Source organism: Panicum virgatum, chromosome 2N (assembly GCF_016808335.1).
Source record: "Panicum virgatum strain AP13 chromosome 2N, P.virgatum_v5, whole genome shotgun sequence".
Lineage (NCBI taxonomy): Eukaryota > Viridiplantae > Streptophyta > Magnoliopsida > Poales > Poaceae > Panicum > Panicum virgatum.
The window spans coordinates 25,712,054-25,726,771 of record NC_053146.1 but is presented as its reverse complement, the minus strand read 5'-3'; the positions used below and the strand labels follow the sequence as shown (position 1 = coordinate 25,726,771).

Here is a 14,718-nt window from a genome sequence, read left to right as displayed (position 1 = left end):
GCTCGAGCTCCGCCGCTGCAGCCGGCGCGCGCGAGAGCTTTAGCCGGCGCGCGCGAGAGCTTTAGCCCGCCGATGCGCCCGGCGCGCGCAAGCCGCGGGAGGGGGAGGGAGGATGGAGGTGCGAGCCGCTGCACCGGAGCCGAGCTCAAGCTCGTAGGCCGCTGGAGCCGTCAAGGCCCACCGAGCTCGCCGTCTGCCGAGGCCCCCATGGGACTGCCGCCACCAGGCCCGCCATGGTCCTCCGCCGCGTGCCTCCGCACCCGCCATGGCCGCCGCCGCGCGGCTCCACCTCACCATGACGGATCACCGCGCACCCCTCCGCGTGGCAAGGAGGTGGTGGCGGTGGACCGAATCTGGCTGCCGCGCCCGGCTGTCTCCGGCGCGCGGGCCAGCGAGCCAGCTCCAACACGCCTAGCGTCGCGCCTGGCCGCCACCGGCACACGGGCCGGCGAGACAGCTCCACCGCCTGTGCAGGGAGGGGAGGAGAGGAGAGAAGAGGAGAGTGAGGGCCCGCCATGGACCTGCAGGGAGGAGAGGAGAGTGAGGGCAGCGCCTTGCGCCGGCGACTGGGGTGCGAGGAGAGGCGCTAGCGAGGGGGGTGCGAGGAGCGGTGCCGGCGAGGGCGTGCACTGGGAGAGCAGGGGGTGCGAGGAGGAAGATAGAAGAGAGAGAGGTGGTGGCCCACCTATCTGTGAGAGAAAGAGAGAGGAGAAGGTAGCTGACGTGGCCACTGGCGACACGTGGACGGGTGACGTGGCTGAAAACCGGAGTGGATTTGGTTTAAGGGGGTAATTTGCACGGTTTCGTTAGTTCGAGGGTGCAGGATGTCTGGTTTAGGAGTTCCGGGTTGAAAATTGGACGATCGTGAAAGTTCAGGGTTGGAAATCAGACTTTACCCTTTAAAAAAAGAGTGTGAAAAGAAAAGACAATTGAACTAAATGTGCTGAGTTGGTAGCGTTGTTTTACTTGCATAGACAAGAAGATCAAGCACTTGCGTGCCCTGGCCACGCGGACTGCTACTGGAGGGGCGGCGCAACAGGGGTGGCGTGCCCTGGCCGTCCGCGGCTCTTGGGGCGCCGGCTCCTGGTGGCTGCTGCAGGACGCCGATTCCAAGGAGCGGCGGCTGTAGGGCACTGGCCTGGCTCCTGGGGACGGCTGCAGTGGCCGTGGAGCAGCAGCGCCTCCAGGGGGCGGTGGCACGAACGGATGGGGCCGATGTCCCGTGACTGGAGGAAGAAGGGATAAGAGAGATGGAGACATGGGTAAAAGTGTCAAACCATGTTAAAAATGAGCGGCTAAATTTGTGAAATAGTCAAAAATCGAGAAATGACATTCTAACATGGAGAACAACTTTCATAAGGGCAATCCAGCAAAGCCCACAACTTCCATGGCATTCTAGCGAAACCCGCTTCCCATAAGGGCAAAACCCAATTTTCTCATTTCCATGACGGTGGGGATGGAGTGGCAGGCCTGCTTGAAGAAGTCGAACACACGGTGCCGTGCCTCCTCCCGCGATTTTCAGAGTTCGGGAGCACCTTCACCGCGTGCATCGTGAACGCCATCGTTCCCCGCGCCGCCTCTCGCCCTCTCCCTCGCCGGTGGGGTGGTCGTTCTGCTGGTGGTTTCCGTTCGAGCTCCGGGAGGCCACGTGATTCGGCTACGGACCTACGGTGGCTGCGGGAGGTGTCGTTGGGCCGGAAGGACGGGGACGACGTTCAGTCGAAGGCTTGGGCCGAATACAAACGGGCAAGGGAGTTCTCGGGGCCGAGGTTGAGGGCGATCATCGAGGTGCCGGCTTGGGGGAAGAGGACGGAGGAGGACGGACCAGACCGTGTGCGGGTCCCCAGTGCGTGGAGGAGGGGCGCGCGGGCCGGCGGAGAGAGTGGAGCGAGGCGTAGGAGGGACGCAAAGGGCAGCGGCGGAGAGGCGAGGAGGAGCAACCGTCGGCCGAGCGGGGAAGGAAGAAGAGACGGGCCGGTCCTCGTTTTTTAGCATCGGCAGACTCGCAGGATGAGCAAATCATTGTACAGGTAAGTCTACTTCATTCTTTTTATATAGTAGTAAACTAGGTTCATGCCTGTGCGTTGCTACGGGAGCTGAAAAAATTTCAAAGTGACACATGGAGCATAGAAATTTTTTGATATTTAAAGTATATACATTACAAGGAAATAATAAGATGGTAATCTAAAAGGTGTTCTGAAAGAGAGGGTAGTGAACCATCCGACATGGCAATTACGTGCAACAGGATAATCACGTGATGTTAAACAAAAAGGAACAGACCTAGCGTGATTTTCTCAGCTATCTCGTCTGGCCATCCAGCGCACCTACAAACGATCACATGTTGCAATAACCAAAGTGAACCATAAGACAAATTAAATTGTAAAGGATCCAATCTCTACGTTAACATTCGATAGCACACTACAATGTTTGTGACGATCAAAATGAACTATTCAAAGGCAGCAATAAGGTGGTACGACACTGCGAGCTGCAACATTTAGTAGCACACCTATTGTGCCATATCCAAATACTTGGACAAACCTGCTTCTGCAAGGTCCATGCTGAGCATGTGCCATATCCAAATACTTAGACAAACATGCTTCTTCAATGTCCATGCTGGGCAAGTTTTACCTTCATTTTCAGATGTTAAAAACAAAATCGCTGGGTACGGTAAAGCAAGAAATGGAACAAAATGCAAAGCCTTGCTGAAACCCTATCCGCAGGTGGATGCACCCAAAACTTGAAACCAGACAAGAAGAAGCATCACATTTCGCAAAACCATTAAGTTAAGAACATGAGAAAAATTATACCGATGATTCTTGAAAGTACACTGAAAACATAACAAGATAACAATATTGATCAATGATTCATCTTGCTGTTGACGAATAGGATCTGTTACCCTCCCATGACATACACACCATTAGTGACTGAAGTTGGTACACATAAGTTGTGCAGTGTCTCGAATTGTCAAAGCTAAAGTTGGTACTGATTCTTATCTAATATCTCGAACATTGCCGTGCAGAAGTCATCCCAATCCAGCACACACCCATGCCGCTCAAACGTCTGTAGCCACGCCACCGCGACACCCTTGAAATTGAGGGCTGCAAACCGGGTCTTCAATCTTGCGCTGATTGTGTACACCTCGAAGTACATGTTACATCAATCATGCCAAAGACAGGGGTTATCACCATCGAACTTGAGAAACTTGAGTTTGGGGAAAGGAGGTGCTCGGTTCCCCTCCCACACAGCAGACCCGTCTGCATCGGCTCAAACAGCAGCCGCGCCGCCCGCTCTTGCCCCACCTTCCGCTCCACCAGCTGTTGTTCCATCTGCATCTGTACAGCCAGAGGCAGCCATCGTATCCGCGGGCTCCGTAGCTGCAGCAGTTCCTGATGTTGCGATCGACAAATTTCTCGACCTCCAATTCCCACACTCCCCATCTTCAATTCCCGACCAACCACCCCCTAATCCCCCACATCACCAAATTCCCAGTGATCATGAGGAGGGCATTGGAATTCCTCACTACCACAAGCTCTCCTTTCCAGTGTACGATGGCAAGGAAGACCCTCTCGGTTGGCTTAACCGTTGCGAGCACTTCTTTCGAGCACAGCATACAAGGGAAGCAGACAAGGTGTGGTTCGCCTCTTTTCATATGACTAGTGTCGCCCAACATTGGTTTTACATGTTAGAATGCGACGTTGGTGACATCAACGCCATTACATGGCTGCTGTTTAGTTCATTGTGTCAACAGCGCTTTGGGCCTCCGCTCTGTACCAATCACCTTGTAGAGCTGGCCCGGTTACCATTCAAGGGAAGTGTGGCTGATTACCAGGAAGTGTTTCAGATTAAGATGGCTCATGCAGGGCATCTCTCTTCTGCACAATAGGTTCAGTTGTTTACTGGTGGCTTTATTAGATCCCTTGCGTACCGATCTGGAACTTCAGTGCCCAACCGATCTGCAAAGAGCACTGTACCTCGCTCGAGCTTTTGAACACAGGACTGTAGCAAATCCGACAACGGCAGCTTCAAAGCCAATCCATTTCCCTCCTCGGTCACAAGCACAGTCACAGCCTGCCTCTTCAACATCTTCTTCAGTTTCCATGGCTACATCAACGGCACCCCCACGACCTTTTCATCGACTCACACCAACTAAAATGTCAGAACATCGACAAAAAGGCCTATGCTACAATTGTGATGAGCCCTATGTACATGGTCACAAATGTCAATGTCTGTTTTACCTAGAAGTGTCTGATTTTGATGAGCAAGTACAACTGCCAAGTGAAGATGATCAACCTGCAGAAAACCTGCCACCACTCCTTTCTCTTCATGCTCTCACTGGCATTCGGATAGCTGACACCATGCAAGTTAAAGTGCATTGGAAATCATGAATTCACTGTCTTGCTTGATTCAGGGTCCACCCCGTAACTTTATTAGCGACCCAGTAGTGTAGCATTTCAGCCTTACCTTCATCTACAGCGGTGGTGCCAATGTCATAGTGGTCAATGGCGAACGAGTTTCATGTCGTGGCTTAGCTAAGGATGTTGCTATATGCATTGGTGAAGAATATTTCACGGTGGACTGCTACAACATTCCCTTGGATTGCTACGACATGGTGCTCGTGGTGTCTTTTCTTTGCATTCCAGGGCTGATCCTTTGGGTCAAAAGGACAGCTTCTCTTACCGAGATGCATACACTTAGTCCACACCTGTAACAAAAATTGCACGCCATTTTCGTGAGCTGTAACATAAATTGTGGGCAACTACAATGTGTATTGATCTCTGACTTTGACACCTTCACTTATGTAGATGCAACTATAAGAACAGCAACTATGGGACTGTTTTTTCCATGCACCAGTGCGACCGGTGTTCATCTAACATGACCACCTGACAGTCTATTGTCAGACGAACCCGACGGTCTATCCAGTGGTTGCAACGGTCTCGCCGGTGTGAATGATCAAGTGCACGAAAATAGAATGTCTGCTTCCTTTTTCTTCGGTTAAATCATTTCAATGCCTCACAGACATATCTTGATCATGTACACAAGAGCACAGAAAAGCACCAAGAGCTCCAGCTCCAGCTACTCAAGAAGAAGGACCAGGACCTTCTCTACAGTTTACAACCATTGGCAGCTCCTGCTCAAGCAACAAGGATGCATCAACTTTTCAAGCCCCAATACCAGAAGCTGCAACATCTTCTCAAGGACCATTTCAGCAAACCATTTCAATAGCATCCCAAGGAGCAATGGCCACCTTTCGTACTTGTTGTTTGGTGTCAAGTACTGAAAATCTCTAGCTAGAAGATGATACCTTTTCTGAACTTATGTTACTACTACTTATATTGTTTGATGACATCAACCTGAAGATATCATTTGCTGTAAATATTTGCTTCTATGAGCTGATGTTAGTTCTATGAACTCAGGTTCATGTTAGTGCTGTTACCTATGAACTGATATTATTAACTGTAATCCATGACCATTTATCACTTCATTTTGCAAACCTGTTCATTTTGCATTGAAATATGCTGCAAGCTCAGTCAATATTTACATCAAAAGATCATGCACTAACAAAGGTTTCCACAAAAGCTCAGGCTCTAACAGAGCAAGTCATAATGTTGAGTACTTCTATACAAGCAACAGCCCTAACAAAGTAAAAAACTACAATGCACCTACTGAAACAACTGAAGTTGCTCCTATTCCTCCATCTTCTTATTGAATTCATCCTTCTCCTTTTCTAGTTGCACTATCATCTACCTGAGCTCTTCATTTTCCTCCTGAATCCTCTGAACATGCTGTTGCTCCTCTTCTTTCTCCCTCCTCAGCTGCCAAACAGCATCAAGAAGGTCACACATCAAAATCCGCTCATACTGGGTGGCCTCACAATCCATCCACACATAATAGCCGCAACCCCCGGGTTTCTACACTCAAATAAATTGCACAACAAATCAGAAAATCAATCGCAGAGCAGACCAATTTAAGGGGAAAACCTAAAGAAATGCTTACCAATCCTGAAGGGCATCTGTAGTACCTCCGGCCCGGGTTGTCGTCGCTTCATGATGTCCAGCAAGGCGCCTTCCTATGGCAGCGGCACTGCACCGCCGGGGAGTAGTCATACGGACCTACTCGGTACAGCATCGGCGCCCTAAACCTCTCCATCTCCCCGCCTCCTCTTCCTCTCGACGACGATGCAGACCACCCTGACGAGCCTGAGTTGACGACACCATGGCCGCAGCCTCCCTCCCTCCGTCGCCGGACCGCGCCACCCTTGCTGGGAGAAACCCTAGGTCCACCAGGAACCCTAGAATCGACGTAGGGTTCAACCTTAGTGGGCTAAAACTATATTAAATCGACCATTCAATCAAACTTTACTAGAACAACCATTCAATTCTAAACTATACTACTCAAAACATTATTCATACAATTATAAATTTACCATTGTACCCTTGATCAAATAAAAAAAATCAGAAAGATAATTATCCCACCTCATCTCCACTGGTGGGGGCCCACCACTTCGGTATGAACCAGGTGCTTAGGGCCCATCATTTAGTATGCACCGGGTTCATACTGAGTGCCTCTCTTTTTGGTGCCTCTACCTTTCCAGCCGTTGGATCGAGCGACGTGAGGTGTCCATTTTTCTCCAACCATTCTAAAAAAAGTGCTAATAGTAATATCTACTTTTCACTAGCTCGAATCATGACTTTTGCTGGATCCATCATGCTTAGCTATCACTCGAGTGAATTTTTTAGTGTTTTACCATGTTTGTTCAAGTTTCTGTGATTTTAAAACTAAAAGTAGATTTATAAACATCTAGAAATTATTTTAATAGTGGGAAAATACTAAAATGCAAAAAAAGTCTTTATGTTGTCATTTTCTTAGCTAAGAACCTAAACTAATGTGTTTGAACATAATTAGATTGCATTGTAGATAAAACTGCAGATGACCAAAAGGTCAAGCAACTAGAAGAAACTCATTTTAGGGCCAAATAGCAAAGTCCAAGAAAAAAGGCTAAGAAAATAAGCACAACATTTCTTAAGGCCAAGAAAATAATTCTCTCAAAATCGTACCTCCAGCATTCAAATTCAAATCCATACGGTGTCATGTAGATCCAGCACAAGAGATGGCAGGAGATGTGGTATGCGTAGAATAAGGGGGAGCAACTAGTTGGGTGGGGGTGGGGGTGGGGAGGGCGAGGTGGAGGCAGTCGTCGTGCTTAATGGGATGAAGGCACCAGGGTAGGGCAGAACGGAATCCTATCGCCTGGCGGGCGACTAGGTTGTCGGATGGGCGCGTGTTTCCGAAGGAAGGGTATGGCCGGTCGCGCTTTATCTTTTTGAAAAGGAACCGGTTGTGCTTTATCCCTACTCTAAGTTGAAAATAAGATGAAAATAGGACCATTTTATTTGAAAATAGGATCACATAAATACAGGCAGAATACACTTTCTCATATTTTCCATCTCACTCCTGCATACACCCATCCCTCTTCCATTCTATTTCTAAGATTTCAAAAAATCCTATTTTATATGTAACTAAAAATATGAGATAAATATAGGAAAATAGTTGGACAGAAACGGTATTTATTCCGTCCTTTTTCAACCTGAATCAAATATCATGTTGTTGCATCCATGTAGCTTGGGCAGGACATCTGCAGGAACGCGCCCAAAGAATCACGGATCAGAGATTGGCTCTCCGCACGAACAATGGCGTTGTGCCTTCATCCGGGAAGCGACGGGCAGAGCAGGACGGCTCAGGCTCCAGCGGATTTCGAGCACAAGAAGAATATGCCATCAAATTAAATGGCCCAGGGCATGAAAACGGTGATGCGAAGAGATTTTGAAAGAAAAATAGTGAGAACTGACATGAGCACGACACGCGTGGAGGGATATTGCATTCCTGCCACGTCATGAGTTACAGCCACAAGGGAGGCTAGCCACGTAAGCTTTGTTATTTTTGCTGTAAACTTTGAAATTCCATAGAAATTCATAGAAAAATCAAATAAATATAAAGCTTGATGTTTTGGAATCCTCTTGAAGAGATATTTGCAGTAGAATCATAATATGTTTGGTGTCAGTTGAGAGTTTTTGCTGTAAAAATATATTTGTGTTACTAGTGTTTAAATGCTAGTTGTTTTTATCTTTTCCTTAAATGATGTTTGAAACCATATCTTGTGGTGAAATTTTTATGGTGAGATACTCATGTGACTTTAGTGTTTATATAAAAATTTCGTGGTCATTCCTTCTGTTTAGCAATTTCTTTGATTTAATATTTGTTAAGTGAGCTTTAATCATGTTAAATAGTTTCCTTGCTTAGAAAATCCTGGTAATTTTTTTGGAGCCTTGTTATAGTCATAGGTTACTGTCTGTAAAATTTGAGCACCAGTTCATGACTAGAACAGAAGCTACAAATGAATCTTGTTAGTTTTCTGTCAGTTTTGTTTATTTTTTCAGAATAAATTCTGTGTAGATTAAATCTTGAAACATTTACAGTAGCTAAGTTGGCTCTGTGTCGACCTCCTGTTAAATTTCTAGCTTCTAGGTTTCTCTGGTATAACCTGTATAATTCAATCTTGTTCTAGGAGTCATCTGAATAAATAATTTGTCCTGGATAAATGGCTGCATGTTTTGGTACGAAATTTGCAGAGTAGATCACTCTGTTTACTTTCTATTTTCTGTAATTTTTTTTGAATTTAATACTGAATGTGTGCTGAGTGGTTGATTTATTAGCAAACCATGTTTTACTTGCTATAGGAAACAACTACCACTTGTTTATGAAGTTAGTGAGATTCTTTTGTGCTGTTGATCATGATGCCTTGTGTAGTTAGAAAAGTTAGATATCTACTCTATAAACGATTGCCCATATGCTAAATTGTGTTGCTATTTGTAGACTACAACCTTACCGTGAAATGAGCGTGTTTGTAATTTCATCTATTGCATTACATATAGATACGACTGCTCTATCGGACGGAACGTACGAGCTGATCCCGGATTCCGAAGAAGGTGATCCCGAAGCCCAAGTGCACACCGCCATACTGACTGAAGACCCGGACCAAAGTCCGGAAGAGCCCAAGGCTAACCTAGTTAGCCACTACCGAGAAGGCAAGCCCCGGACATAACCTATATTTCAAATTATTACCATTTATTGTTATTACTTACTTGTGCATTTATAGTTCTTAGGATTTGAATTGAAACCCTAGATGCATGATCCTAGGAACCTATGTACTGAACACTAGACCTGAGTTCGAATAATTGCTAAGCTTATAGGACCGGTAAAAGTCGAGTGATTGCATGTCACTCGCGAGCTCTATAGGAATTGCTTGTTTACTTTCTGTTATCAATATAAGGACGACGGACGGGGATGTGTTCGATATCATGACTTTGTGTGAGCCCCCGTCTGTATTGATGAACTTGCTAAGGTCGTGGTGTGTGGTAGTGCTGGTTAAGTTTTTGAACGTACTAGCCACAGGCCGTAAATATGGTATGCGGTAAGCCTAGTAGCCGAATGGACCGGGGAGTGGATATACCTTTCACTCTCTCTTAGGGATAGGTTTTATTTTTATGTTGCACAACACTGCAGCTACAAGGGACGAGGTTGGACCTTGGTGCCCTGTAGTCGGGGAGAGTGACCCTATCCATAAGCCGGAAAGAAAGGTAAACGGTTGTTTGGGAACGACCCGACAGTGTTCCAAACGTGTGTGTTACGTCTGCCTGGCAAGGTTAACAAATTCGATTCGAATCGTCTGCTTCTCACGGTTTGGGACTGCTTGATCTCTTTGCCACACAGAGTAAGAAGAGCAACATTATTATGATCAATCTTGATGTTTACTTAAAGTTCTACCATGGTTGAATAGTAGTTGCTTACATAGAATGGTTAATCAACTAGAATCTTGGAAGCTAAAATTTGAAAGTAAGGACCTACTCTTTATTGATTTTCAGCAAAAGGAAAATCAGAGCCTCACAAAACCTTGCATAGTCTAGTTAGGTGGGCTACGTATACCCGTTGACAGTTAAGTCTTGCTGAGTATTAGAATACTCAGCCTTGCTGTTGAAACCCTTTTCGGGTATGAGTTTTGAGGACCAGGTCGCTAGTTTGTCTTGGCCCTGCTCTTTGCCTCCTGGCTAGTCCGTAGAGTGGGATTCGTCTTCGGCCGGCAATGACCCTGATGAGTGATACCTTGCTTGGGCTAGCTTGGTATACTTCTGCGACGTGTTGTAGCCATCATATTCTATTTCCACTGCTTTTCAAACTCTGAACTTAAAGTTATGGTTTGTATAACTGTTTTACTAAGTTTGGTTTTGTAATAATGTCTTGAACTGGTTGTAATCACTACTGAGCTTGTGTTGTAAAATATGTGGTTGTAATATCTCTGGACTCGCCTTCGTGCGGGGTATGCTTGTTCGATCCGAGAACCGGTGGTTGTATCGGGATGTTACCCGACAGACCAAGAATTGTTCCGTTTGAAGTGCGTTTGAGCCGGTGTTGCCTTTATGGTGATGACCTGCGCGCTTGAGCTGGGATAATTCAGGTGGTTCTGCCACAGCCAGGAGATGCGAAGACAATGCAGCGTGCGCTATGAAAAATGTGCATGCCATCGAAGCCAGTAACAATGATGTTGAAGAAGAGGAAGCGAAGCCACTCAGTTCTGAGCGGACCGAAAAAGAAGGGGTCACGCCGGCTGAACACACTTAAAAAGTTTTGCTCTACGAAAATGTACCAGATCGCACAATGACAATTGGCAAAGGCCTAGAAGAAGCCGAAGAGTCCAGATTGATACAGTTCTTGAGAAACAACCAAGATGTCTTCGCATGGACATCTTCGGACCTGCGAGGAGTCAGTCGAGAAGTTATGGAGCACGAACTAAGAGTTGATCCAAAGATTAAGCCGCATAAGCAGTGTCTTCGCACAATGTCCGAAGACCGCAAATAAGCCGCACAAAGCGAAGTTCAAAAGTTACTTGATGCGGGTGTAATCTGTGAAGTGCAGTACCCGGAGTGGTTGGTGAATGTAGTTATGGTCCCAAAAAAGAATGGAAATTGGAGAATGTGTATCGATTTCACCACCCTGAACAAGTTTTTCCCGAAGGATGAATTTCCCTTGCCTCGCATCGATACTTTAGTAGATGCAGCGGCAGGGTCAGAGATGTTAAGCATGTTAGATTGCTTTTCCTGTTATCATCAGATATTCATGAAGAAATCAGATGAGGAGAAGACCAATTTTACCACTCCCTTCGGCACTTACTGCTACGTAAGAATGCCTAAGGGGGTTCACAACGCAGGGTGCACGTTTAACAGAACCATCGCAGCAGTACTTGACACTCAGCTGGACAGGAAAATCTCCGCGTACGTCGACGATGTCGTCGTGCGAAGCAAAAAACACGAAGACCACATCGCAGATCTTCGAGAAACCTTCGCCAACCTTCGCAAGCATGGGCTTAAATTGAATCCAGAAAAGTGTGTCTTCGAGGTCAGAATGGGGAAACTTCTAGGATGCATGATCACAGAAAGAGGCATTGAGGCAGATCCAGTAAAGATCGAGGCCATAAGAAAAATGCGACCGCCTTCGACCAAGAAAGAGGTGCAGAAGTTGACAGGCCACCTAGCTTCGCTGAACAAATTCATTTCGCGGTTTGCAGAAAAATCACTACCTTTTTTCAAGGTGTTGAGGGCACAAAAAATTTTCACTAGGGTCCTGAGCAAGACAAAATCCTTCGAAGATATTCAAAAATACCTGGAAAATCTCGCTGTAATGACAAGTCCTTCGCAGGGCGCAGAGCTCCTGCTGTACATCGCAACTTCAAGCTCCACCGTGAGTGCAGCTTTAGTGGAAGTGAGAATGGTCGAAGGCACATTGAAGCAATTACCAATCTACTTCGTATCCGAAGCCTTAAACGGATCGAAGTTGCTATACTCTGAAATGGAGAAGATGGCCTATGCAGTAGTAATGGCAGTCGGGAAGCTTCGCCATTATTTCCAAAGTTTCAAGATCAAAGTCCCAACATCTTTTCCTCTTCGTGATATGTTTGAGAATAGAGAGGCCTTAGGTAGAATTGGGAAATGGGAACACTGTTGGCATCGCACACCATTGATTGTGTCCCACTAAGCGCAATCAAGTCTCAAGTCTTGGCAGATTTCGTTGCTGACTGGACACCTTCAACACCTTCGCAGAACCCTCCGGTCATCGAAGTGATTTGGCAGCTGGAATGTGACGGAGCCTGTTGCAAGAATGGTTCAGGCGCTTTGGCAATTCTCACAGCACCTTCGGGAACTCAACTCAAGTACGCAGCTAGGTTGGATTTTCCAGGGTGTACAAACAATGTCGCAGAATATGAAGGTTTGCTCCTAGGCCTTCGCAAAGCAAGGGCACTTAGCACGAGGAGGTTGTCCATCAAGTCTGACTCTGAACTCATCACGAACCACATCGGCAAGATATACAGAGCACTCAACCCAGAGTTAGCGAAGTACCTAGCAGCCGTCCGCAGCACGGAGAAATATTTTTTGGGTTTCAGTGTGCGAAGTTTCCCCAGAACACAGAACAAGCAGGCAGACGTCTTGGCGAAGGCAGCATCAGAGAACGACCCATTGCCTCCGGACATGTTTTTTGAAACAATCAAAAGCGGTTCGTAAAATTGCGCCGAAGAGCCAGCCAAGTTTGTCAATGCTATCTCAAGCGAAGACTGGAGGTCAAAGATAATGGCTTACCTTCGGGGACATTTTGTTCCAGAGGATGAGAAAGAGGAAAAACAACTTGCCCTTCGAGCGCGAAGCTACTCAATAGTCAATGACACATTATATCATGGGGTGTTTATGCACAGTTGCTAAAATGCATCTCGCAAGTCGAAGGCAGACAGTTGCTACAAGAAATTCATGCAGGAATGTGCTCTTCACACATCGGCACGAGGGCTCTAGCGGGAAAAGCTTTCCGCGAAGGGTTTTATTGGCCTTCAGCTGTGGCGGACGCCCACGAAATCGTGCGTACCTGCCCGAACTGTCAGAAGCATGCTCACTACAATAAATTCCCACCCGAAGAAGTCCATCTCATACCCCCCGGTCTGGCCCCTCGCCCGATGGGGCATCGATATCGTGGGACCCCTGCCAACAGCGCCAGGCAATTTCAAGTACGTAGCAGTCGCAGTAGAATACTTCTCAAAATGGATCGAAGCTAAATCTCTTCGCGACATCACGGCAGCCACCATACAAAAATTCTTCTGGCAGAATATTGTATGCCGCTTTGGCGTACCCAAAGAAGTCATAGTAGACCACGGCAAACAATTTGACTGCACAACATTCAGAGAGTTCTGTCAACAATTGAGCACCAAGCTGTGCTTCGCCTCAGTGTACCACCCGCAGTCAAATGGGGCAGTAGAAAGGGCAAATGGAATCATCTTCTCCGGAATCAAAAAGAACATCACAGAACAGCCAAAGGGCAAGTGGGTCGATGAGCTACCAAAAGTAATCTGGTCTCATAACACGACGGAGTCGAGGGTCACAAAGTTCACTCCTTTCAAGCTACTCTATAGCGAGGAGGCCATGACTCCAGAACAACTTCGCCACGGGTCTTATAGGACCGAATCACCTGACGAAGACATCAAGCCAACAATTGATACAATCGAAGCTATCAAGACCCAGGCGGCAATAAACCTTGGCAGGTATCAAGAGGAAACCCGAAGGTGACGCAACAAGAAGGTGAGACCTTGAGAAATAAAGGAGGGCGATCTCGTCCTTCGCCGTATCCCGAAGAGCAAGCAACAAGGGAAAATGTACATCAAATGGGAAGGACCATTCCTGGTCATTTCGATGACAAGACCTGAAGCCTGTAGGCTTCACACACTTGAAGGAGTCAAAGATCCTTACTCCTGGAACAAAGACATGCTCCAACGCTACTATGTCTAGTCTCCTGTAGTTTACCTTTTTTGTAATAAATTGTAATATTTCGGTATGTTTGAACAATGTTTTCAAGGGCCCGTACTCTTTTTCTCACAGGGGAAGCCTTCGCGCAATTGCTGTGATCGCCGAAGGTGTGAGGTTTTTAGCGAGGCGGTAACCCCTTGTGAAATATAAACAAGGTCCCCATAAAAAGCTAGCCTGTGAAAAGGCACTGAAGCATCTATCCCCCTTCATCGCAGCGAAGGGGAGAGTCATCGGTGCATTATGCATGGTTAGCGCTTCTAGAAATGAGCCCAGGGCTCGCGGAGCTCAACGCCCTGCAGCACCCTTGGGCCTCAGTTCTTACTTTTTCCTAGTTGAAAAAGACCTTCCGCACAGAGCGCCGAAGCATTGAAAGTCCCTCCACACCAAGACGCCGAGGGCATGGAAAGCCCTATCGTGCGAAAGCCGAAGGCCCAGGGCTTGCCTAAGCATGCTAAAGAGCCGAAGGCCCCCTAAAAACAAAAGTCCCACCGTGCCGAAGCGCCGAGGGCACAAAAAGTCCTATCATGCGAAAGCAGAAGGCTAGGGCCACCTAAGCAAGCAAAAGTGCCAAAGGTCCCCCTATCAAAAAAACCCTTCGGAACACAGTTCCCAAGGCACATGCATCAACAAAAATAACGCGCCTCACTCCTCCAAGAACACAAAAGGGGGAGTGGCGCTTCGCGAACAAACATTATTGTGTCCTTGCAGTCGTCAGTCATCCATAACAAAAAATGGCGGTGCTTCGCAAAGTAATTTAAAGCTTCGCCAGCTAAATGTCTCTTCCAGAGCACAAAAGGGGGGTGGCGCTTTGCAAGCAAAACAAATG

At 47.0% G+C, this 14,718-nt stretch overlaps 1 protein-coding gene across 1 annotated transcript; it reads left to right on the top strand.

Moving 5' to 3' along the window:
- Positions 1-207: 207 nt before the first annotated feature.
- On the top strand, positions 208-1,129 carry LOC120662502. The gene is made up of 2 exons (XM_039941636.1): positions 208-691; positions 975-1,129. Exons 1-2 carry the CDS (start codon positions 208-210, stop codon positions 1,127-1,129), a joined length of 639 nt encoding a protein of 212 aa, XP_039797570.1.
- Positions 1,130-14,718: the final 13,589 nt, after the last annotated feature.